At 38.5% G+C, this 24,350-nt stretch overlaps 1 protein-coding gene across 5 annotated transcripts in view; it reads left to right on the forward strand.

Moving 5' to 3' along the window:
* LOC133533129 (ankyrin repeat domain-containing protein 50) overlaps nucleotides 1-23,979 on the forward strand; it is a 176,502-nt gene extending 152,523 nt beyond the window's left edge. For 4 of the 5 annotated variants that reach the window (XM_061872085.1, XM_061872086.1, XM_061872088.1 and 1 more), the window contains 11 exons: nucleotides 659-728; nucleotides 2,037-2,183; nucleotides 3,313-3,396; nucleotides 5,264-5,362; nucleotides 7,719-7,828; nucleotides 8,946-9,073; nucleotides 10,330-10,505; nucleotides 12,689-12,806; nucleotides 16,013-16,096; nucleotides 21,398-21,468; nucleotides 22,800-23,979. In XM_061872085.1, coding sequence (XP_061728069.1) covers nucleotides 659-728; nucleotides 2,037-2,183; nucleotides 3,313-3,396; nucleotides 5,264-5,362; nucleotides 7,719-7,828; nucleotides 8,946-9,073; nucleotides 10,330-10,505; nucleotides 12,689-12,806; nucleotides 16,013-16,096; nucleotides 21,398-21,468; nucleotides 22,800-22,915 — 1,203 coding nt within the window. In that variant the 3' untranslated portion in view covers nucleotides 22,916-23,979. The remainder of the gene's footprint in view (nucleotides 1-658; nucleotides 729-2,036; nucleotides 2,184-3,312; nucleotides 3,397-5,263; nucleotides 5,363-7,718; nucleotides 7,829-8,945; nucleotides 9,074-10,329; nucleotides 10,506-12,688; nucleotides 12,807-16,012; nucleotides 16,097-21,397; nucleotides 21,469-22,799) is intronic. The other variant, XM_061872089.1, reaches the window with a different exon arrangement.
* Nucleotides 23,980-24,350: the final 371 nt, after the last annotated feature.

A 24,350-nucleotide genomic window follows, 5' to 3' on the forward strand; every position in this document is an offset into this window, starting at 1 on the left:
CGTACACACTTTACAGTTTTTGATGACATTCGACACGCTGTTCACATGCATGATGTAGCCGACGGGCCCGTATACCGAGCCGGTCGGCACACCGAGGCTGACGCGGGCTTCGTCTCCGGCCGTCCTATTGATGACAGTGCGCAGGGTCCTGTTCATTAGGTATTCACGGAACCACTGGTTTGTGGGGCCCCTGATACCACATTCATCCATGGCCCGCAGCAGCTGTTCATGGTCCAAAGTGTCGAATGCTTTTTTGAAATCAATAAATAGGACCATGACCTGTTGTCCGTCGCCGAGGTTGTTATTTACATAATTAGAAAACTCAGTCAAGGCAGTGGTAGTGCTCCGACCTCTCCTGAAGCCGTGCTGGACCTGTGATACTATATTATGATGCTCTAAAAAATGGCTTACCTGTTCTATTACAACTTTTTCTACTATCTTGTTTATTACTGGTAATATAGCAATAGGCCTGTAATTGGTGTAATTCGTCCTAAAACTTACAAAAAAAAATTGAAAGTTTTTGTATCTGCCATCCCCGGCACGGCGCAGCCATCTCGCTCACGCTTACAGACAGTGAGAGTGAGAGAATAATTTGGAGCCACTGGCCCTTTAGAATCAGTTAGTGCAGTTTTCTGTAACTAATTTTTTTTTATTGCAGGGTCGAACTCCGCTACACGTGTCGGCGTGGCAAGGGCACGTCGACATGGTGAATTTACTCATAAAAGTTGGTAAGTACTCAATAAAACGTTCAATTTCAATCCTCATCCGACGCGATGAAGGGAAAGTGCCTAAACAAACAAAATTGCATTCAAGGACTATTAAACTAAGTATAGAACGGGACTTAATCGCTTATTGATTGTATTAATTTAATAATGTGTAAAAATCGTGAAAGTTTAAATCAGTGCATTCTGTTCAAGATTGGAGTCTTGAGTATTAAAATAAAAATCGCAAATACTTAAAAAAACTTCTAATTCCGGTTCCACAATGGTACTTAAGGTTAATTTGTATTTAAAATAAAATAGTACATTACGATACAAGTGCGAAAAATAGGAAATTCGAAACGAGTGGCGATAAATTAAAACACGACCGAAGGGAGTGTTTTAAATCGACACGAGTTGCGAATTACCTATTCGCACATGTATCGTACAACGTTTTACAGTACATATGGCCCTTTAAATGTTCGACACAGTAACGTAATATGCTACTTCTCGCACTAGTGTTATAAAGTAGCCCCATATGTACTGTAAAAATATATTTCGAATTGCGTGTGACGCGCACATGAGCGCGTATCTCAGAGCCAAGAGGCTCGCTAGGCGTCTAGAGGTGCGGGGGCGCGGCAGATGGGCCAACTGGTTTAGTGGTATGCGGTCCCCGCTTCCCCTTCGTTGGTAGGAGCCGCAACATCAACAAAGATTTTTTTTTAATTCGCTTGTCTCGCCCGGGAAAGGAACCGACTTTGAATGCTGTTTTGTTTCTTTTTAAAAATAAAAGAATGTTTCCTTCAAGTGAAATCAGCTAACTTAAGGTATTAATGCACTTTTCCTCCATGGTCCATTTTTTTTCCCACCCTGTATTTCAAAATGTGCTCTATTACGTCGTCAAATGTGTTATTTTTTTTGTCTGTTCAACACTGAATACAGTAATAAAAGGCGCAAATATATTATACTCGTATGTATTCAAACCGTACAATAAAGCACGTATTTTCATCTAGATTTTTTGTCTTTTGGGCCCAATTTTTATATGGCAGGTTAAATTCAAAACTAGACTTATACCCACTTAGCTATGCTGGTTGTAAGAATACTCTACGACGAGCTCTTCAAAATATGACATACGATGATACAGAGAACTTACTAACAGTCCAAATTAATTAATATTGTCCTATTCTGCCTGAAACACAGGAACTCCTAGTTCAGGCATTCGTAAACTTTTCCTTATCCTTAATCCTTAGTCTTTAAGTGCTCCCACTGTACTATACTTTTTTCAGTTAATTATTTGTGTTTTTTTTTGTCTAAACTAATGCGTCGTGAATATGTTAGGCGGCGCTGACGTAGACGGACGCGACCGGTGTGGAAGAACAGCGCTACATGCAGCAGCGTGGCGCGGTCGCGGCGCCGTGCTGGCGGCGCTGCTTGCACACGGCGCCGACACTGCCGCTGTTTGCACACAAGGCGCCACTCCGTTAGGTAATACGCTAGACTATAGACGTAGAGGGGCGCTATAGATGTGGAACAACTGCGCTACTACTACGTGCTGGCGGCATTACTTGCACACGGCGCCGACACTGCCGCTGTTTGCACACAAGGCGCCACTCCGTTAGGTAATACGCTAGACTATAGACGTAGAGGGGCGCTATAGATGTGGAACAACGGCGCTACTACTACGTGCTGGCGGCATTACTTGCACACGGCGCCGACACTGCCGCTGTTTGCACACAAGGCGCCACTCCGTTAGGTAATACGCTAGACTATAGACGTAGAGGGGCGCTATAGATGTGGAACAACGGCGCTACTACTACGTGCTGGCGGCATTACTTGCACACGGCGCCGACACTGCCGCTGTTTGCACACAAGGCGCCACTCCGTTAGGTAATACGCTAGACTATAGACGTAGAGGGGCGCTATAGATGTGGAACAACGGCGCTACTACTACGTGCTGGCGGCATTACTTGCACACGGCGCTGACACTGCCGCTGTTTGCACACAAGGCGCCACTCCGTTAGGTAATACGCTAGACTATAGACGCAGAGGGGCGCTATAGATGTGGAACAACGGCGCTACTACTACGTGCTGGCGGCATTACTTGCACACGGCGCCGACACTGCCGCTGTTTGCACACAAGGCGCCACTCCGTTAGGTAATACGCTAGACTATAGACGCAGAGGGGCGCTATAGATGTGGAACAACGGCGCTACTACTACGTGCTGGCGGCATTACTTGCACACGGCGCCGACACTGCCGCTGTTTGCACACAAGGCGCCACTCCGTTAGGTAATACGCTAGACTATAGACGTAGAGGGGCGCTATAGATGTGGAACAACGGCGCTAATACGACGTTCTGGCGGCGCTGCTTGCACACGGCGCCGTGGGCTTGTCTAAGGATCTCGACGCTAAACCTTTCCGAGAGAGCGCTACTACACGCTATAATACAAATTTTATATAAATATATAGAAAAATATATGTATAGAGGAGAAAAGCCGGACATATGAAAACATTTTTGCGCAAGCTGAAACAGCCGCTTCGCTCGCGCCCGGCGCTCGTTCGGTCAAATAAACTGGTGGCTGGAAATGATTTGACCGATACATTATGTTTTCAGGTATCGCAGCCCAGGAGGGTCACGAGGAATGCGTGTTGTGGCTGCTGCAGCACGGAGCGGATCCCTTGCAGGCTGATCATTGCGGTAAGTTTATAGATCACAGCATATAGCATCTTTTAGGGTTTCCTAGTCACGTAGAAACCCTTATAGCTTCGCCATGTCCGTCCGTCCTCGGCAGTGCTCCGTGATCGTTAGTACTAGAAAGCTGCAATTTGGCAGGGATACATGAATCATATATGGCATGTATCCCTGATCAGACCAGATCAATCACTCAATCAATATTATTTTCAGATAAAAACATTATACAATGGAAATGTCAAAATGAATAACAAATAAAAATATTGATTGATTGATTGAATAATCAAGAATTATAGTCTATAAGTAAGAATAATAAATTAAGAATAAAAACCCATTACAATCAAAAAATTAAGTTTAAAAGAAATTAAATTATATGTATTTAAATGTCAATTAAAGATGTATGAGTGCCTCGGCTTTTGTCCGATTAATGCAATTTCGCAAACGTAGCAGGGTCGCCATGTGGTGCGGGAAGTTGAAGCAATTTTGTACTTGACACATGTTGAATATTATAACAAAATTTAGTTCAATGGATAGAAAATGAGCCATCCATTATAAAAAAGTGGAATTTAAAAAAATTACATTGAGATTATAAAAAAAAATACAAGGCTCCGATGTCTCAAAAAAAAAAGATTTTTGTCTTTCAAAAATAGAAAAGTAAATGGTACCATTCGATTCCTTACATTTTATTGAAAAATTAATTGTATGTCAACTATACACACAAACGCAATATTTCAGGGACAAAATGGCAATTTCCTTGATCTTCCATACATTTAGGACAGACTTATATGATGTGACGTCACATCACCTTATCATTTTGTTAGAGGCGTTTCAATCGTCGAGTGCGAGCGTCAGACTTTAACTCTCATTTCTGACCTTTTTGTTGCTTAAATGCCATGAGTCCTACTCGTATATAGACATTTGATCCTCAGGAAAATAAAGATCGTTTGACACTATTTATAAAAAACTGTCAAGTAGCCAATTAAACAAGTGAATGCTGATTAAATACTAAAGTTTTATTCAATAAACACGTAATTTATAGCTACAAAAACAGCAAGGTTGCATTATTACTTCCTTATGAACTAACTCCTTACAGTGTTGTTAAGTTTTTTGTTTCTATAAAATGGTTGGTAAATATAGCTATATTAGATGGATCCGTAATATTCAAACCATTATGCTGAATGTTTTCGATGTATTGATTATTGATCGGTTTGTCTGTTTGATTTTTTATTACATTCCAGGATGCTTTACAAATATTTTTGCTATTGATTACATTTTCCTGTTTATAGTTTTTTGTGCATTTACTATACAATTATAGCACCACTTACTATACTATAATCATCATACGTCAGGCGATTATTGCTCCTTCTTATGCGATATCGTACATATGTATAGTTTACATGATACTTTTTTTTATGCTGTAATAATCGTATGGTCGAGGCGAGAAACTCGCACCATCTAAATGGGCTTTTCTCAAACTTGCAATAAAATATTGACATGACTTACTTTAAATTAGGTCCGGAAATACTACGTATCCAGCGATGCGTATACCGGTGCGATGAGTGTAGATGATATGTAAAGGAATTTTATGCAGCCTTACAGATCTAGGCCTGTAAAGCAATCTTCTTTTGTTTTTAAACGTCAAATTGTGATATAACGTCTTGGCATTCAATCATCAAATAATCGTAATTTGTTTAAAGCTGTGTACGAATAAAACAAATTGAAGTTTGAGAAAAGCACTATACAAATCTCGGCGAGAAACGGGGTTGCCGGTCTTGTATCCTATCTATATCTACTTGGCCTGCAATCCTTCGTCTCCCGGCCTCCGTAGTATTGTAGTATACCACCGTGTCGCTATACTGGTCCTGTGGGGCAGGCCGCACGCCGGGCACGGTGGCGTGGCGCGCCGGCCACGCGCACATCAGCCGCCTGCTGGAGCGCGCCGCGCCCGCGCTGCTGCCCGAACACAACACCAGTAAGTCTATACAATACTCGACGATATACTCGTATTGTTGGTCCAGTGGGTGCCCGAACACAACACCAGTAAGTCTATACAATACTCGACGATATACTCGTATTGTTGGTCCAGTGGGTGCCCGAACACAACACCAGTAAGTCTATACAATACTCGACGATATACTCGTATTGTTGGTCCAGTGGGTGCCCGAACACAACACCAGTAAGTCTATACAATACTCGACGATATACTCGTATTGTTGGTCCAGTGGGTGCCCGAACACAACACCAGTCAGTCTATACAATACTCGACGATATACTCGTATTGTTGGTCCAGTGGGTGCCCGAACACAACACCAGTCAGTCTATACAATACTCGACGATATACTCGTATTGTTGGTCCAGTGGGTGCCCGAACACAACACCAGTCAGTCTATACAATACTCGACGATATACTCGTATTGTTGGTCCAGTGGGTGCCCGAACACAACACCAGTAAGTCTATACAATACTCGACGATATACTCGTATTGTTGGTCCAGTGGGTGCCCGAACACAACACCAGTCAGTCTATACAATACTCGACGATATACTCGTATTGTTGGTCCAGTGGGTGCCCGAACACAACACCAGTCAGTCTATACAATACTTGACGATATACTCGTATTGTTGGTCCAGTGGGTGCCCGAACACAACACCAGTAAGTCTATATAATACTCGACGATATACTCGTATTGTTGGTCCAGTGGGTGCCCGAACACAACACCAGTCAGTCTATACATTACTCGACGATATACTCGTATTGTTGGTCCAGTGGGTGCCCGAACACAACACTAGTCAGTCTATATAATACTCGACAATATACTCGTATTGTTGGTCCAGTGGGTGCCCGAACACAACACCAGTAAGTCTATATAATACCTACTCGACGATATACTCGTATTGTTGGTCCAGTGGGTGCCCGAACACAACACCAGTAAGTCTATATCATACTCGACGATATACTCGTATTGTTGGTCCAGTGGGTGCCCGAACACAACACCAGTAAGTCTATATAATACTCGACGATATACTCGTATTGTTGGTCCAGTGGGTGCCCGAACACAACACCAGTAAGTCTATATAATACTCGACGATATACTCGTATTGTTGGTCCAGTGGGTGCCCGAACACAACACCAGTAAGTCTATACAATACTCGACGATATACTCGTATTGTTGGTCCAGTGGGTGCCCGAACACAACACCAGTAAGTCTATACAATACTCGACGATATACTCGTATTGTTGGTCCAGTGGGTGCCCGAACACAACACCAGTCAGTCTATACAATACTCGACGATATACTCGTATTGTTGGTCCAGTGGGTGCCCGAACACAACACCAGTCAGTCTATACAATACTTGACGATATACTCGTATTGTTGGTCCAGTGGGTGCCCGAACACAACACCAGTAAGTCTATATAATACTCGACGATATACTCGTATTGTTGGTCCAGTGGGTGCCCGAACACAACACCAGTCAGTCTATACAATACTCGACGATATACTCGTATTGTTGGTCCAGTGGGTGCCCGAACACAACACCAGTAAGTCTATATAATACTCGACGATATACTCGTATTGTTGGTCCAGTGGGTGCCCGAACACAACACCAGTAAGTCTATATAATACTCGACGATATACTCGTATTGTTGGTCCAGTGGGTGCCCGAACACAACACCAGTAAGTCTATATAATACTCGACGATATACTCGTATTGTTGGTCCAGTGGGTGCCCGAACACAACACTAGTAAGTCTATATACGAGTAATACTCGACGATATACTCGTATTGTTGGTCCAGGCCGCACGCCGAACACAACATCAGTAAGTCTATGTGATCATGAAACGCTTACAAACTAATTATTGTTAATATTGTGTGTGATAATATACAAGTAAGTAAGTAAACACTTTATTGTACGAGAAAAATAAATATTACAACAGATGGAATATAATTGGGTAGTACAAAGGCGAACTTATCCCTAACAATATCATCATCACTAATAAAAAAAACAATTCAATTCAAATTCAAAACAATTCTGGGGGGACAGTCACCCCCAATGTACTCGTAACACCATAAATCGTCACCAAAAAGGCAAATGAGAATGTTTATTTTCATTTTTAGATTTAACCTCCTAAGACCCTGAGTACAAATTTTTGTACTAATTCCAAAATCTATTTTGAAATTTTATTGTGTAAAGGATTCCAATTTCAAAAACAAAACAGTTGCTTCTGGGTCTGGGTATTTTTTACGACATTTAAATGTACCAGTTACTACTGACTACTACAATATCTCTTAAAAGCGCTATAAATGTTTATTCCTCATAATTTTGCAGAAGACTCTCCAGAGTACAAGCGTCGCAGCACACACAGCAACTCTACCAAATCGTCCGCCGGCTCCACCAGAGACCACGAGCCACCACCCGATCTCACACACCACGAAAAGGTAAATGGCGTTCTCTAATTTCGTGTTAATTTGTCTACTGTTATGAAGCGAAAAAAAATTGTAACTATTCAATATTAACGTAACACTGCATGCACTGTTAACTGTTAAGCGTTAAAGATTATTTTATCTTCTTCATGAATTTATCAATGTCAATGCCTCCCTGCCTTAAGCTTCAGTGTTGTAAAACTTGTAAAAAAAAATCTCCGAATAATCTAACTAATTGTACCTAATTAATAAGTGGTGAATGGTGTTGCTCACACATACTGTAAACAGTGTTTAAAATACTTTATATTTAAGCCTTTCTTGTAGTGTCTATTTGTTTACCTAAATAAATAAAAAAATAAAAAAAATTACAATTTAAATCGGATCTCTGTAAGGATCAAATGTGTACAGTTCGGGCACGAAAATCGAGATGATAGTTCGTTAGGGACAAATTCACAATGATGTTCGAATAGTCACTTTTGCATAAATGTATTTTTAATTGATAATTTTTTTTTTCTCAATTTCCTTTTTGACCTTCACTGGCTGGCGCGGCGTGCCACCAGTGCAGCACAAGGCCGCGCTGGTAGGATCGCCATGTGAGGTGTGACGTAAAGACAAACAACTAGATTCAATTTTTTTTTATTCTACGTCCTTGGCAAACAAGCATACGGCCCGCCTGATGGTAAGAAGTCTCCGTAGCCTATGTACGCCTACAACTCCAGAGGAGATGCATGCGCGTTGCCGACCCTAACACCCCTCCCACCCTTCGTTGAGCTCTGGCAACCCTACTCACCGGCAGGAACACAACACTATGAGTAGGGTCTAGTGTTATTTGGCTGCTGTTGTCTGTAAGGTGGCGGTACTTCCCCAGTTGGGCTCTGCTCTAGATCTGGAATGACATCCACTGGCTGTGCCCTACTACACAAAGCGAGATGACATTCACAATGCCCATACCTCTCTTGTGGACGTAGTTTAAGGACGTACCCGGGTTCAATATAAACGTATAATGGCTTAAATAACACGTACATGCACTTGTATACGTTACGGCTATGCTCAAGGGCATAGCCAGCCAGTGATCTAGGCTATTGTTTGTATGGCTCTAAACTTAACCCCGCTAAAATTTTATATTTTACAGCCAAACCGAGCGAATCTATCGCTCTCTTTCGCGCAACAGGTCGCACGATGTGGCCGAAGCAGGCGCGAGAAAGAGAGAGAAAACGTGATACCCGAACATCATGCCGTCGAAAAGGATTCTAAACTTAGGTAAAATACTCTTATTGCGGCCCAAGATATTGTACAAGCTTTGCTTAGTGTGGGTCTAGCGGCCCGATTCGAAGAATGAGATACGATAAGTTCTGGTTTAGACAAGTTCTCATTTAGATATGTGACGACCGGTTTGGCCTAGTGGGTAGTGACCCTGCCTACGAAGCCGATGGTCCCGGGTTCAAATCCTGGTAAGGGCATTTATTCGTGTGATGAGCATGAATATTTGTTCCTGAGTCATGGGTGTTTTCTATGTATTTAAGTATTTATAAATATTTATATATTATATATATCGTTGTCTAAGTACCCTCAACACAAGCCTTATTGAGCTTACTGTGGGACTTAGTCAATTTGTGTAATAAATGTCCTATTACATAAAAAAAAAATAGATATCGTTTGTATGTCGTATAATTGACAGAAGCAGTTCGATTCGGGCAACCAATGTCAGTTTGACGTTAGAAATATCGTAGATAGATCTTACTGGGATCACAGCGGAATCGAACTAAACGTCATTTACAGTACATATGGGGCTACTTTATAGCACTAGTGCGAGAAGTAGCATATTATGTTACTGTGTCGAACATTTAAAGGGCCATATGTACTGTAAAACGTTGTACGATACATGTGCGAATAGGTAATTCGCAACTCGTGTCGATTTAAAACACTCCCTTCGGTCGTGTTTTAATTTATCGCCACTCGTTTCGAATTTCCTATTTTTCGCACTTGTATCGTAATGTACTATTTTGACATGTCGTTTAGTTATCGATCTTTTAAAGATATTTCCAAGATCTTAAACGTGTCTTAATCATTCTTCGAATCGGGCCGTAAGTCGATCTGTGTAAGATTGTCCCCAAATATTTATTTATTTAATAATAAAAAAATAGTACACACAAATCAAGAATATAAAATAAACTATGCCAGAGAACAGGCGTTTTTGTCTATACTCTGTATGTTTAGGTATTTAAATAAAAGTAAACAAAATCTACCCTCAAATGGCTCCTTAAGCCAGTTGAGGGTAGATAAAACATTACATGATCAAATAATGTAGGTGAAAGTCAGGTTCAGTGACAGATCTAGGCGGTTTGGTATTTGGTTGGTTAACCAATAAATATTATAACTACCCGAAAATGTACAAATTGTTTGTTTAATTTTCTTTAAATACCTAAAGATGGAGAGTATAAAGGGCAAGATATTGCCAGACAAACTTGAATGTATGTTAATTTAATATTAATAAATATAATTATTTTATCGTATAGGAGTTACGCAGCCAACGAACGCGACGCCGACCTACGCGGCTACGCGTGCGAGCGAGACAGACGGCGCGACGAGCGCCACGGCTACCCGTGCGACAGAGACAACATGAGTCCGCTCTACGCGTCCCCGCCGCGGAGCCCTATCAGCGACATTTGTAGCCCCACACAGCCCACACATGGTAAGTGAAACAGGAGACACGTGAGTGCTGCTACTATACTGTCCTATGCAATTGGGTACTTTAACAAAACGTTGAATATTATAACAAAATTTAGAAAAAGAGCCATCCATTATAAAAAAGTGGAAATTAAAAAGACATATCGAGATTTAAAAAGAAATACAAGACTCCAAAATGTAAAAAAAAAAATATTTTTTGAAGTGAAAACTTCTTTAGCGGCGCTGTGCACTTTTTGTGATTGGAAATTTTTTTAAAACTCGCAACAGGTCACGTGACCGACAGATTCGTCAGATTGAAAATTCGTAAGATGGACACGTGACCTGATCAAAAAAGTGTTAAATTTTTAATGTTACATAAATTGTCATGTTTGTGTACGATAGCGTAATAAATGAATATTGTATTTTACCACATAAATGATATTACTTTTATACTGATAATTAAAGAAATTCGTTCAAAAATCTTCCCTAACCATTCCAAAATATCAAAAATGCACAACGTTAATATTCAAGTTTTCACTTCTGCTGGCACTCCCGGAGTGCAACCCGTTGTTTTTTTTTACTTTCAAAAAGAAAATGGTACCGTTCGATTCCTTACATTTTATTGAAAATAAATTACATGACAATTATATGCATATACGCAATATTTCAGGGTCAAAATAGCAATTTTCTCGATCTTCCATACATTTAGAACAAATGTAATGTGACGTCACATCACAATATCATTTTGTTAGAGGCGTTTCAATCGTCGAGTGCGAGCGTCAGACTTTAACCCTCATTTCTGACGTTCGTGTTGCTTAAATGCCATGAGTCCCATATAGACATTTGATCCTCAGGAAAATCAATATCGTTTGACATTATTTACTGCCTTATTTAGGCATTTAATGCCTTGAGTCCTATATAGACACACCGCAATGCATCGCAATCATAGTGTGTGTTTTAGTTTTTAAGATATATTTTATAATAAGTATGCCAGTTTTTAGACATATGTCAGTAATGTTCGTAATATCACAAATGAGATATCACTCCAACGCGTAATATGGCATTACGTATCACTCCGAGAAATCAACCATTACTTCAACCATCACTCATTACGCGAGCGCGAACGACCGGCCGAAGCGAATAATGGATTAATGGATTCAATTCGATATAGATTGACGCGCCGATAGGAATGTTCAGTTCAAGTCTATAGACAGTGCGCGTAATGTATAATGCCACTTGAGATAGTGTCATGTTTGTTTGCCAAGCCATCATTACCGTGTTATCTCGTTCGCACTCGCACTCAGTGCTCACTCGCTCTCGCTCTGCGATGCTTTCGGCTATCTTCGGATCGCTCCGCTCAGCCGATCGCGGTTGCGTTTAAGTTGTCGCAAATTTCACTAATATTATTAAGATTATGATTGCCTGAAAATAAAGATTTTCATTTCATATCATAGACATTTGATCCCCAGGAAAATATTATTTACAAAAAACTGTCAAGTAGCCAATTGTTAAACAATAGTTCAACATTATGGTTCTCTTTGTACAGTTTCAAGTGGAATCCCGCCATGGTAAATGAAATGGGGTATACCGTAGTAGGTATGGCACATCCATCCTGTGACAGATCACAATGTAAAAAGCGTGTAACCTAACCTAACGTTATTTGTAGGCTTAGGACTTTTGGTAGCACACGGTGGTTAGTAGCACAATCTATGGAGTCGCAATAGTTCTCCCGGTAGGTTGATGGTCCCAGGTTCAAATCCTGGTAAGGGCATTTATTTGTATGATGAACACAGATATTTGTTCCTGAGTGCTGGGTGTTTTCTATGTATTTAAGTATTTATAAATATTTATACACGGTGGCCAAAAAATATGTGCATTCCCGTTGCCAGCGAGGTTTTGGGCTTATACTGACCAACTTTTACTGTGGGACCAACCCAGAAATCGCGAAAAAAATTTCTGGCTGTTTCATACATTTTAGCTGGTCCATTTTCTATGAGAGGGTAATTTTTTTTTTCTTCATTTCGGGGTTGGTCCCATAGTAAAAGTTGCTCAGTATAATCCCAAAACCTCCCTGGCAACGGGTATTCATATATTTATATATATATATATCGTTGTCTAAGTACCCACAACACAAGCCTTAATGAGCTTACTGTGGGACTTAGTCAATTTGTGTAATAATGTCATATAATATTTATCTATTTGTCACAGGTTCTCAACCCCCAAGCCTGACAGCTCAACCTGTGTTGACGGACACACACTTCAACCGCGATACACATATGCGTATCATACTCGGACGGGACACGAAGCCACAGCAAGAACGAGATAGGTAAGAACTTGCATAATTTGTGCCTTTTGAGGAATACGTATAGGAATAATTAAAAAGTATGAGGCTATCTAACTTAAGAATATTAATGATGTTCTTACTTTGAACAAGTACCGTCAACCGGGGTGAGTAGGGACAAAACTTTAAATGTGATTTACCTGATAATTTCCTTTTTTTATAAGTTATAAAAAAAAAAACTATAACACAGACTGTATAAATAAATGTTATTAATTATAACACATTCGTAATAGCCATATTACATAATATTGTACTCAATGTACAGAGACAAAGGTAAATAACAAATAGACCTGGAGATTCATAGGTATAAACAAAGCTAACAAAAGAAGATAGGTTGAAAATAACAGCTTTGGTAGTTCCAGAATAATAACATATTAATCATCACGAAAAAATGAGAATTCAGCACTTTGTATAGAAAATGCCACAATTGTCCCTGAGGGCACATTCATATATCAACATATATATATATATATATATATATATATATATATATATATATATATATATATATATATATATATATAATATAATAATTTAGCCTATATACGTCCCACTGCTGGGCACAGGCCTCCTCTCATGCGCGAGAGGGCTCGGGCTATAGTCCCCACGCTAGCCCAATGCGGATTGGGGACTTCACATACACCTTTGAATTTCTTCGCAGATGCATGCAGGTTTCCTCCCGATGTTTTCCTTCACCGAAAAGCAAGTGGTAAATATCAAATGATATTTCGTACTTAAGTTCCGAAAAACTCATTGGTACGAGCCAGGATTTGAACCCACGACCACCGGATTGAAAGTCGGACGTCATATCCACTCGGCCACCACCGCTTATTATATATATATATAATAAGTCGATGTCTAGTCGATATATACTAGACATTGACTTATTTTTTTCTTAATAAATAAATAAATATTAACGGACATTTTTACACAAATCGACCTGGCCACAAGTTAAGCTCAATAAGGCTTGTGTTGTGGGTACTAGGCGACGACATATATAATAGATAGGTATATATATATACTTATATACGCAGAAAACTGGTACTACACAAATTGTCTCATACGAAATCGACTATTATATTCAATCGAATGATACAATTGGTCTGGTTAGTTATTAAGAAATTATCAGATAAATCACATTTAAAGTTTTGACCCTATTCACCCCAGCCGTCCCTATTCACCCCGGTGTACGGTATATGGAAAGTCTCTCACTTGTGTATACATATTTGTTTGTTAATGTACTCCGCTGTGTGTATTGCTTTTTTTCGTATTCAGGTATAAGGTTTTTGTATACAACTAAGCTTAAACAATTTAACACAATGTGCGTTTGTTCGTCGCTATCCTATAATATACAGGTTGGATTTTCTTTTTGGGTAAGTGAGGGCAGCTAGCAGATCTCGTGCTGCAACGCCAAAACGGTCTTAGAAGACCTTCCCTTGATTTCAAATTAATGAAGATTGGCGTTTACAGATTTTGGAAAAAACATACATTAAGGTCATTTTTGACAAAACTTTTTTTTATGCCAATTGATCCCACTCCTATCGAGGATCTAAAGCTTGTATGGGATCAATAAAAAATCCGGCTAGAAAAACCACAAATCGAGGAAAACTTTTCCTATACAATTTGTATGAAAATGAACTTTTATTTTTCACATGCTATTTTTTTATGCCAATGAATCCATTCCTATCTAGTATCAATAGTTTCCTAGGGGTCAACTTAAGTTATTGTACTAAAATGCCACAAATTAAAGTTTTTTTCCATAAATTTATGGAGAAAACCATGAAATTTTATTTACAATTTTCTATCTCGCCATTCAGTCCTATTACGTTGTAACTGACATAAAAAAAAAGTTCGTCAAAAATAACCTTTTTCTCGCACCTGGTACGTTTTTTCCAAAATCTGTAAACGCCAATCTACATTAATTTGAAATCGAGGGAAGGTCTTCTAAGATCATTTTCGCGTAGCAGCGCGGAATCTGATAACTGCCCTCACTTACCCAAAAAGAAAACCCATCCTGTATGATGTATTCATACATAGAAAACCTACATACCACAGGAACAAATATTCATTGCTTTATTGGCAGAATCAAGAAGTCAATCAAACGATGTTTTTTCTATATTGAGCGTAGACATAGTTTAGAAGTGTTTGTCTTTTTATGTTAATTTTGATGTTTAGTGATATAAACTGGTCTAACACGTCATAATTTCATTTTGGTCGGTAACTCGGTCGATATAAAGCGTGCGGGGACTCCCCGCAGGCGGTAGAACGACTAGTGAAACTCATAAGTCGATAGTTCGGTCGATATACAGCATGCGGGTGACTCCCCGCAGGCGGTAAGGTGGCATAACGACTCGTGAAACTCATAATGGCAAGCGTTTTTGAAATCTCCCACACCCCGCATACAGGCCCTATCGACCACTGAAAACAGTTCCCCGAATGCGGGCCCTATGGCATGCTTTAAGAAAATCTGCCGCACCTCTATCGACCAATGAAACTGAGCCATATCGGATGACATCCGTGACCACAGCTGGTGTAACAACTGAAACGTCGGATACGAGAATAATAATGAAATAATATCGCGATAGACATTTCATTGATCGATAGGGTCCGTATGCTTCCGTATGGTGTAAGTTCGAAACATACACATCCGAGGCAGTTACAAAGTCGCTCCCATCATTGACAAGGTCAAGGAACGTTGCTTGCGATGGTATGGCCATATACTCCGCCGCCCTACACACCACATGGTAAACGTAGCGTTAAGCCTACCCACCACGACGCGTCGTCACGGAAGATCCCCCGCCACCTGGCTGACGATGGTCCGGAGAGATCTGAAGGAGACCGAGATGGACGCAGCAATAGCGCAGGATAGAGAAAAATGGAAAAGACAGACAAGAAGAGCTGACCCCAGATGATGGGAAAAAGCTTAGGAGAAGAAGAAGATAGGGCCCGTATGCGGGGTGCGGGAGATTTCCAAAACGCATGCCATTATGAGTTTCACTAGTTGCTATACCACCTTACCACCGCGGGGAGTCCCCGCGCGCTTTATATTGACCGAGTTATCGACCAATGAAACTGAGCCATAAAGTGCTATATTGTTTTAGATATTAGAAAATGTTAATTCATATAGTTTTAGTACGATAGAAACGAGGGTTTAGGCTTAACAAAGTTTATAGTATAGTTTGTGTACATAGTGTCGCAGCATCCAAGAGCCGGCAGGCGTACAACAGGCTTGTAGGCAGTTTGGGGCGAGCGAGAGGGCGAATATTTAAGAAAACGTGAGTGAGCGAGAGAGGTTTATACTGTAACGACACGGCTAAAGTGGTGTAACCAGTATTTTGATCTCGTAAAAACGACCTTCTAAGAGATACCCCAGCGTCTTTTGAGCGTCGACACTGGAAAATGGAGTCGCTGCGCAACAAAAAGAGCATTGTTATTATTGCCATATCTGTTCTTGACGAGTAAATATTAAACGTACAATGATTGACATTACACAAAGTTTTGGATATGTTTCTGTTAACATAGTTTAAATTATCCTTTAAAATGCAGATATGTAACAACATTTTTGAAAAATATTTTTATTAAATGTGTGTCAATTATAGCATGTTTTTGTTATTTTCGGAATCATTAAAAAACTATTTTGCTCAAAAATGGATATGGCACAAAGGTATTCTCAGCTGACGACGTGTTGGTGGTCAAAAATCGTGGGCTCAAGCAAAAAAAAAAAAAACGTTCGCGAAAAAAAGCAAGAAGATGACTAAAAATTCGTTCAGGATCCTTATCATACAGACGATAGGTTAAAAATGACGCCCAAACTTAAAATGCTTGTATTACCGACAACAAGGGTGACTGGGGATGGCGGGGGTGAATAGGAATAAAATCTGGAATGAGATTTACCTGACAATTTCTTAAAAACTACCACCACAAATCGTATCATACAAAATCTACTATTATTTTCAATCGCATAATACAATTGGAAGAGATCCCTCTTACGGATAAGTTCGCCTTTGTTTTACACAATTATGTTCTATCTGATGTAATCAATATTTCTCGTACAATGAAGTTTTATGTACTTACTTACAATTTGTGTAGATAGTTTTTAAGAAATTATCAGGTAAATCTCATTCCAAATTTTTATGCCTATTCTCACCCCTGCCATCTCTATTCACCCCGGTTGATGGTACCTATTGAATATTCATTAAAATAAAGTAAAAAATTAAGTTGAAATCACAAAGTAAAGATAAAGCACTGCAGTGCAAAGGATATTCCAAATGTCCTAATCATAAAAATAATTAAACATAACGTAAATTAAAATTACATATCAGTTTTCAGGTTCGTTAGTTAATTGAAATGAAATATTCAAATGTGAAGAAACTTGCCTATTCTGTCTTTGCAGGCTATATTGTATTTAAATTGGGACGTTCTTACGTAGACAAGATACTGGTTTAATACTTTTTCTGTGATATCATCCACTCATCATCTGTTGGGCTTAGGTCACATTACCAATAAAGGTTTCATAAGAATTCTAGGTTTTTCTGAGGCATTGGGTTTGCACCTTAAACTTATGAGCAAAATTATCATATAGAAGACAAGAGAAGGGCTCACATAGGCAGGGGGCACATATTATTAAGATGTATTATTTATTTCATAGGTTTGTAACTTTGCCCACGGCTTCATATAAATGATTGTTTATTTTTAACACAAAAGTGTTTTCACACGTTTTTACTTAGCTTCTCTTCTTTATATACGTCCCACTGCTGGGCACAGGCCTCCTCTCATGTGCGAGAGGGTTTGGGCCACGCTGGCCCAATGCGGAAATGGACTTACACCTATGCACCTTTGAATTTCTTCGCGGATGTATGCAGGTTTCCTCACGATGTTTTCCTTCACCGAAAAGCTAGTGGTAAATATCAAATGATATTCCGTACACAAGTTCCGAGTTTGGGTTAAGTTAAAATTTGAAAAAAAAAAAAAACTTGTAATTTCAATAATAATGCAATAATCATTAGAAAGGTCTTGAGAAGTTAATGAGTAAAATGTTAAATTATTTGTAACTTTATAATGTTTACATCGAAAATACATATTATCTGAGGGCAAAGTTAAAATCTATGTAATACGAGCTTAGATTAATGCTAGGTTTACGTCCGACTGGGTTGTGGGACTTTTAAATATTCAATTGCGTAGTTTAAATTATGTTTAAGTAGCTTATTAACAATTATTAAATATATCATCGTCACCGGTCTCATAATTTAATCTATAGAATTTATTAAGTTTTTTTGCTTAATTTTTTTTGTGAAAATGCAGGTATGCAATTTGAACACAAATCCTAATTTTATTTCTCTAATTGAACTATTTTTCCGGTTATTATGTACCTATGTAGCAAGAATATTCGTGTCATATCCAAGCAAAATTTCCCACTTTGTCCCTTGCCATAAGGACTCTTTGACAGGTTACTCAGAAATCAGAAATTTTATTTGCTTAAAACATGGTCAGTACAAAGGTATTATAACAGAGGTATAAAGTTTCACATGTTTTGTCAGTAAAGACATGCAAATATATAAACTTATTCTAAACTATTATTACCAAACCATAATCGATTTATTAATTAACATAGGTACTTAATAGCTACGGGCAATTTCATTTCTCTTCAAGAATTCGTTAACAGAGTAAAAACATTCCTCTAGCAACCATTGTGAAAGTTTCCTTTTCAGTTCCCTTAAGGACAAGTTTTTGAAACTACTCGGAAGAGCATTAAATAAACTGACGGCCATCGGATAGCAACTGTTTTTAAATAATTTTGTTTTTATTTTAGGCAAGTACAAGTTATTTGGGTAACGGGTGTTGGGTAACGGGTGTTGGGTAACGGGTGTTGGGTAACTCGTATAAAGATACAAGCAAATCTCGCCCTTATGGTAAGCGACAAAGTGGGGACCGTTGATTAGACTTCGACACATTAACTTATTACTATAGTCATAATTAAATATGGTAGATTGTTAGAAACAAGAGCGATTTATGAATTAAGGTTGTCTGGAAGAGATCGCTCTTTAGCGACAAGACCGCCTGTTGTCACCTCTGTCTTCATGGTATTATGTTTGTCTCTGTAAATGTTATTTTAAGATTATGCAATAAATAAATCAAATATGTCGCTAAAATATTGTAACATTAACTTAATATATTCTATAGATTTTATGTTACAGTATAAACGTCTATTGGCTTGTTGTTGGCTTATTATAATAACCAGTTGTGGTGCGTGGTAACTAACAGTAGAATCTGCTGGTTAGGATTTTGTGCCTTCTATGTATGGAAAAATTCTGTGGCTTTGGCATAACTTTTCTTCGCCTAATCTAATGTTTCACCTAACTAACTGTTGACATAATAATATGCATATTTGTGATAATTGGTCTACAAAACGTTAACCATATACAGTATTTATCTGTACCCCTAGTGTAAATAAATTCGATTTCGAAACGTGACGTACGCGTTTGCGTTTAGTCTCATTTTGTATTGGATTTAGAAAGAGCGCGCCAAGCGGGACGTTTTGGAAACTCAAAGTCCTATACAAAATGAGACTTAACGCAAACGCGTTCGTCACGTTATGATGTTGATTAAATTTACACTAGGGGTACTGAACGTAAAGCAATTACGTAAACCCGTTAATGTTTAGGCCATACTGAGCAAACTAAAATCGCGAAAAAAAATTGGCTGTTTCATACATTTTCCTGGTCTTATGTTGAAATGTCATGCCATTTGATTTCGGGGTTGGTCTCATAGTAAAAGTTGCTCAGTGTGAGTTAAACGTTCAGGGTTTGAGTAATTGGGTACTTGACACATGTTGAATATTATAACAAAATTTAGTTAAATAGATAGAGAATGAGCCATCCATTATAAAAAAAGTGGAATTTAAAAAAATATATTGAGATTATAAAAAAGTACAAGGCTCTCAAAATTTTTTTTTTTTTTTCAAAAACAGAAACTAATGCGGTGCCATTCGATTCCTTACACGTTATTGAAAAATAAATTGTATAACAACTATACACATAAACGCAATATTTCAGGGTCAAAATTGCAATTTCCTTAATCTTCCATACATTTAGGACAGACTTGTGTAATGTGACGTCACATTACATTATCATTTTGTTAAGGCCGGCGCCCCACTGCTGCGCACGCTACATCCACGGCCCACGTTTTAATACAAACCGTGGGCAAGCCCACGAAATTTTGTATAGGAACGTGGGTCGTGTACATAGCGTGCGCTGCAGTGGGGCGCCGGCCTAAAGGCGTTTCAATCGTCGAGTGCGAGCGTCAGACTTTAACCCTCATTTCTGACCTTTGTGTTGCTTAAATGCCATGAGTCCTATATAGACATTTGATCCTCGGGAAAATTAAGATTGATTGACATTATTTACAAAAAACTGTCAAATAGCCAATTGCTTTACGTTCAGCTACATACTGTATATGCAAAATGCAGGTTAGGTTAAGCACGGTTAAGGTAATAAATTAATAATGTATTTGGGTAGAATTTAAAATGGCTTTAGATGGAATGTAATATATTTTATAAAATATTAAACAAGTGTCGATTACGAAACTGACAATAAGGTAATTTCAATACATTTTTGATACATTGACTAGTAGAGATGATTGTACGCTCGACCGTAATATGGCTTGCCCTAAAATATATAAGCAAAGAGAATTTGAAATATTTAGAGTCGGATTGTCAAAGTAAACTTTGTAGCCACAGTAAATTTACTGCCATCTTTCGAAACATGATTAAAACTTTAAGAACGCCATTTGACTTTTATCCCTATTCTTTCACTGATATGTGTTAAATTTGTTAAAATCATAGAGCATTATTATTATTATTGGGGTTTTGGGCCTTTGAGTGCCACGTCGACCAGGTAGTGATCTATTGTGACAGCCCTTTAAAGTTCATTACTGATGCCCGTTGAATCCAGGAAATTCCAGATTCTTTGGGCCGTAATGTTCTGTACCACACAGGGTTGCAATACGTGCCGCCCTAAGTGGGTACTTCTTTTTGACATTAGTGGTCCACAGGAACAGGAACATCATGGAACAGGTTTAAACCCCGGCTCGTACCAATGAGTTTTTCGGAACTTATGTACGAAATGTTATTTGATATTTACCAGTCGCTTTTCGGTGAAGGAAAACATCGTGAGGAAACCGGACTAATCCCAACAAGGCCTAGTACCCTCTGGGTTGGAAGGTCAGATGGCAGTCGCTTTCGTAAAAACTAGTGCCTACGCCAAATCTTGGGATTATTTGTCAAAGCGGACCCCAGGCTCCCTTGAGCCGTGGCAATATGCCGGGACAACGCTAGGAAGAAAGAAAAGAAGAAAGAAGGAACAGGAACATCATAGAGCATAGGCCAAAGGTATGGCGGCATCGCATCGCTTGAAAAGATGCAAGATTCACCTCTATATCAAATTCTCTTTGATATAAGTGTCAAACCAAAACTAGGTTTCTTAGCATTCCCGAAAAATCTAAAGAGTATATGTATAAATCAATCTGGTGAATTAAACGTTTGTGTTTAACATTTTATTGAATGTATGATTTGTTCACAGTAAGGGAAAGAGGAACGGTATCGTGACCAATCCGGCGATGAGACTTGTTGCGAATGTCAGAAACGGCCTGGGTAAGTGCCCTATTTATAAGTGTTCTATATAAATACGTTACCGGAACCGGGAATTCCCGGTTCTCGCTATAACATACTTTTTTAATTTCCTTTACTTTTCTGGTTCGAATTCATATTTATTTATATTATATATTGAATATTTAAAGAATTATTATTTTTTTTATTTTTTTTTTTGGTAGAGAATGCCTATTGGCATTAAGTCCGCCTGTTGTACTCTTTTTTATGTGCAATAAAGTTTAAAATAATAATAATAATAATATTTATTTATTTTTATTTATATATATATATATTTAATGCATTATTTTATGGTTATTTTTCTATCTATGTATATTTGTATCAATGTGTATTCAAAACGTGCATTTCATTAATTTCAGTGATTGTACACTTTTGTTTGTGTTTGTCATTCATTCACCGTTACTTCTGTTTTACTCATTTCCTCAAAGGTTAACTGGAGGAGATCCCATACAGGGATAAGTTCGCCTTTGTTGTATTTAATTTACTCTGTAACTGTGTTTTTCGTGTTTTTATTTCTATGTACAATAAAGTATATACATACATACATACAAACTCAGTAGCGTCAACCAGGGTGAATAGGGACGGCTGGGGTGAATAGGGTCAAATCCTAAAATGTGATTTACCTGATAATTTCTACAAAAAAATACTTACCCAAATTATATCATTCGACTAAAAATAATAGTAGATTATATATGATACAATTAGTGTGGGTATTTGTAAGTAATTGCCAGGTAAATCACATTTAAAGTTTTGTCCCTTTCACCCCAGCTGTCCCTATTCACCCCGGTTGACGGTACCGGGAGCATTCCCTAGTACTTGTTTAAATTCACGAAGCCAGTGCGGGGGATTTTTTGAATAATTTTAACGTTACCATTATACAACTTAAAAAAAAAATTAAACTTTATATTATGTCTAAACAATGTAAATAAATTTATATTTATTCGTTAAAAATCTTATTGTAATGACCCAACCTCCTTTTTTACTCTTTGGTATTTTAGAACATTTAAATAAGAACATCACTTATGTCATAAATTTTTATTGTCAAAGAAAAGTCTATATAATACATGCATATATTTATTACAAATTGAGTTTATTTTACTTATAATAATAATATATACTTCAGACTACATTCGTCCCACCGCTGGGCACAGGCCTCTCATACGCGGGAGGGCTTGGGCTATAGTCCTTTTTTGAATTTCTTTGCAAACGTATGCAGGTTTCCACACGATGTTTTCCTAAGAAACCTATACAATTAAAAGTCTATTTCTAAAGTTGGTGCCAGTGTCATACTAATTTTTTATTTATTTATTTAACAGACAGCGCCGCCGCCAATATCCGTCGCACAGGGGTAGCTCTGGCAGCTAGCGCCAGCTCTGCCAACCCAGCTGTCAAAACCAACGCCTTCCAGTGGAGGAAAGAGACGCCGCTATAAACTAGAGCGAGAGGCAAGGACGGAGTAATAGAAAGTTATGTTAAGACAAAGATCTCTAGAGAAAGATAGGGCGTTGATTTAGTCCATTTTTTCGCGTGAAGAAGAAAAACGTTAGCGTCAGATAAGTATGGTTCGTGTCATACAAGATGACGCGTAGATTTGTCAAATTTAACCTTTAATTACATGTCAATACGCGTCTTCATGAATGACACGATCTATACAGACCATGTATTTTTTAAGTAAATATGTAAGAGATAACAAATTGGTATTTAACAGTTGACTATTTTTTTTATACTACGTCGGTGGCAAACAAGCATACGGCCTGCCTGATGGTAAGCAGTCTCCGTTGCCTATGTACACTTCCAACTCCAGAGGAGTTACATGCGCGTTGCCGACCCTAAACCCCCTCGTTGAGCTCTGGCAACCTTACTCACCGGCAGGAATACAACACTATGAGTATGTAGTAGTATTGCCATTTTTGATTAAACAGCGAATACTAAATGGCCTAATATTTTCTTAGGTTAACAATTAAGGCAAATTAAATGATATTGAACGTTGACGGCAAAAATCATCATTCATGGGAGGAAGAGTGATCTGTACAAATACAGTCTGATTAGAGCTCAAAGATATCTGAACACGCACTCTAACGCTTTAACAATAGAAGCTTGTTCAGATATTTGTGAGCGCCTTGGCTGTTCCGATATATCTGATGGCGAAAAAAGTGGGAAATAATGAATTGGTATTGACTAATCAAAGAAATTAACGAGAAAATGGTGTAATGTTGGTTGTTTATATTAATGATATTAACGATTATGTCGGTCTAAGGGAATTATACTAAACTATTATCTTAAAGACCTGGCAAAAGTTTCATTTCATTTAGACTATGATATTAACAATATTATTTATAAGTTATGTAAATATCATTTAATTGTTTAAGTGTGTGTAGTTGGAATCTGAGATATTGTGTAATTTTATGATTTTGATATTTTTATATGATGTGACATACTGTTTTTTTATGTATTATAGTTTGTCTATGTGAGCCAAATTAAAAGTATAAACTTTGAGCATGCTTACAACATATTTTTCTGCCCTCCGGCCGGAAAGCGTCACTTTCGGCCCGCTGCGCCAAACAAAAGTTGTCGCTTTCCGGCTCCGTTGAACAGAAAAATAATATATACACCTCGACCAGTAAATCACATGTTTGGTGACCTCGGCTTCGCCTCGGCCGACAATTGCATGTGATGTAAGGCATACCTTACGAAGCTGCTATGTAATATACTATTTCAGCTTGGATATTTATAACTAAAGGCGTTCTTTAAAAATGCGCAATTGATGAATCATACAAATTGTGTTGTTATTGTCGTGTAAGGTCGATAAGGTGACGCATGAAACAATGACGTCCAACACGAAACGATTGTCGTCATAGTTATGTTTA

The sequence above is a fragment of the Cydia pomonella genome, chromosome 28 (genome assembly GCF_033807575.1).
Source record: "Cydia pomonella isolate Wapato2018A chromosome 28, ilCydPomo1, whole genome shotgun sequence".
In the NCBI taxonomy this organism is placed as follows: domain Eukaryota; kingdom Metazoa; phylum Arthropoda; class Insecta; order Lepidoptera; family Tortricidae; genus Cydia; species Cydia pomonella.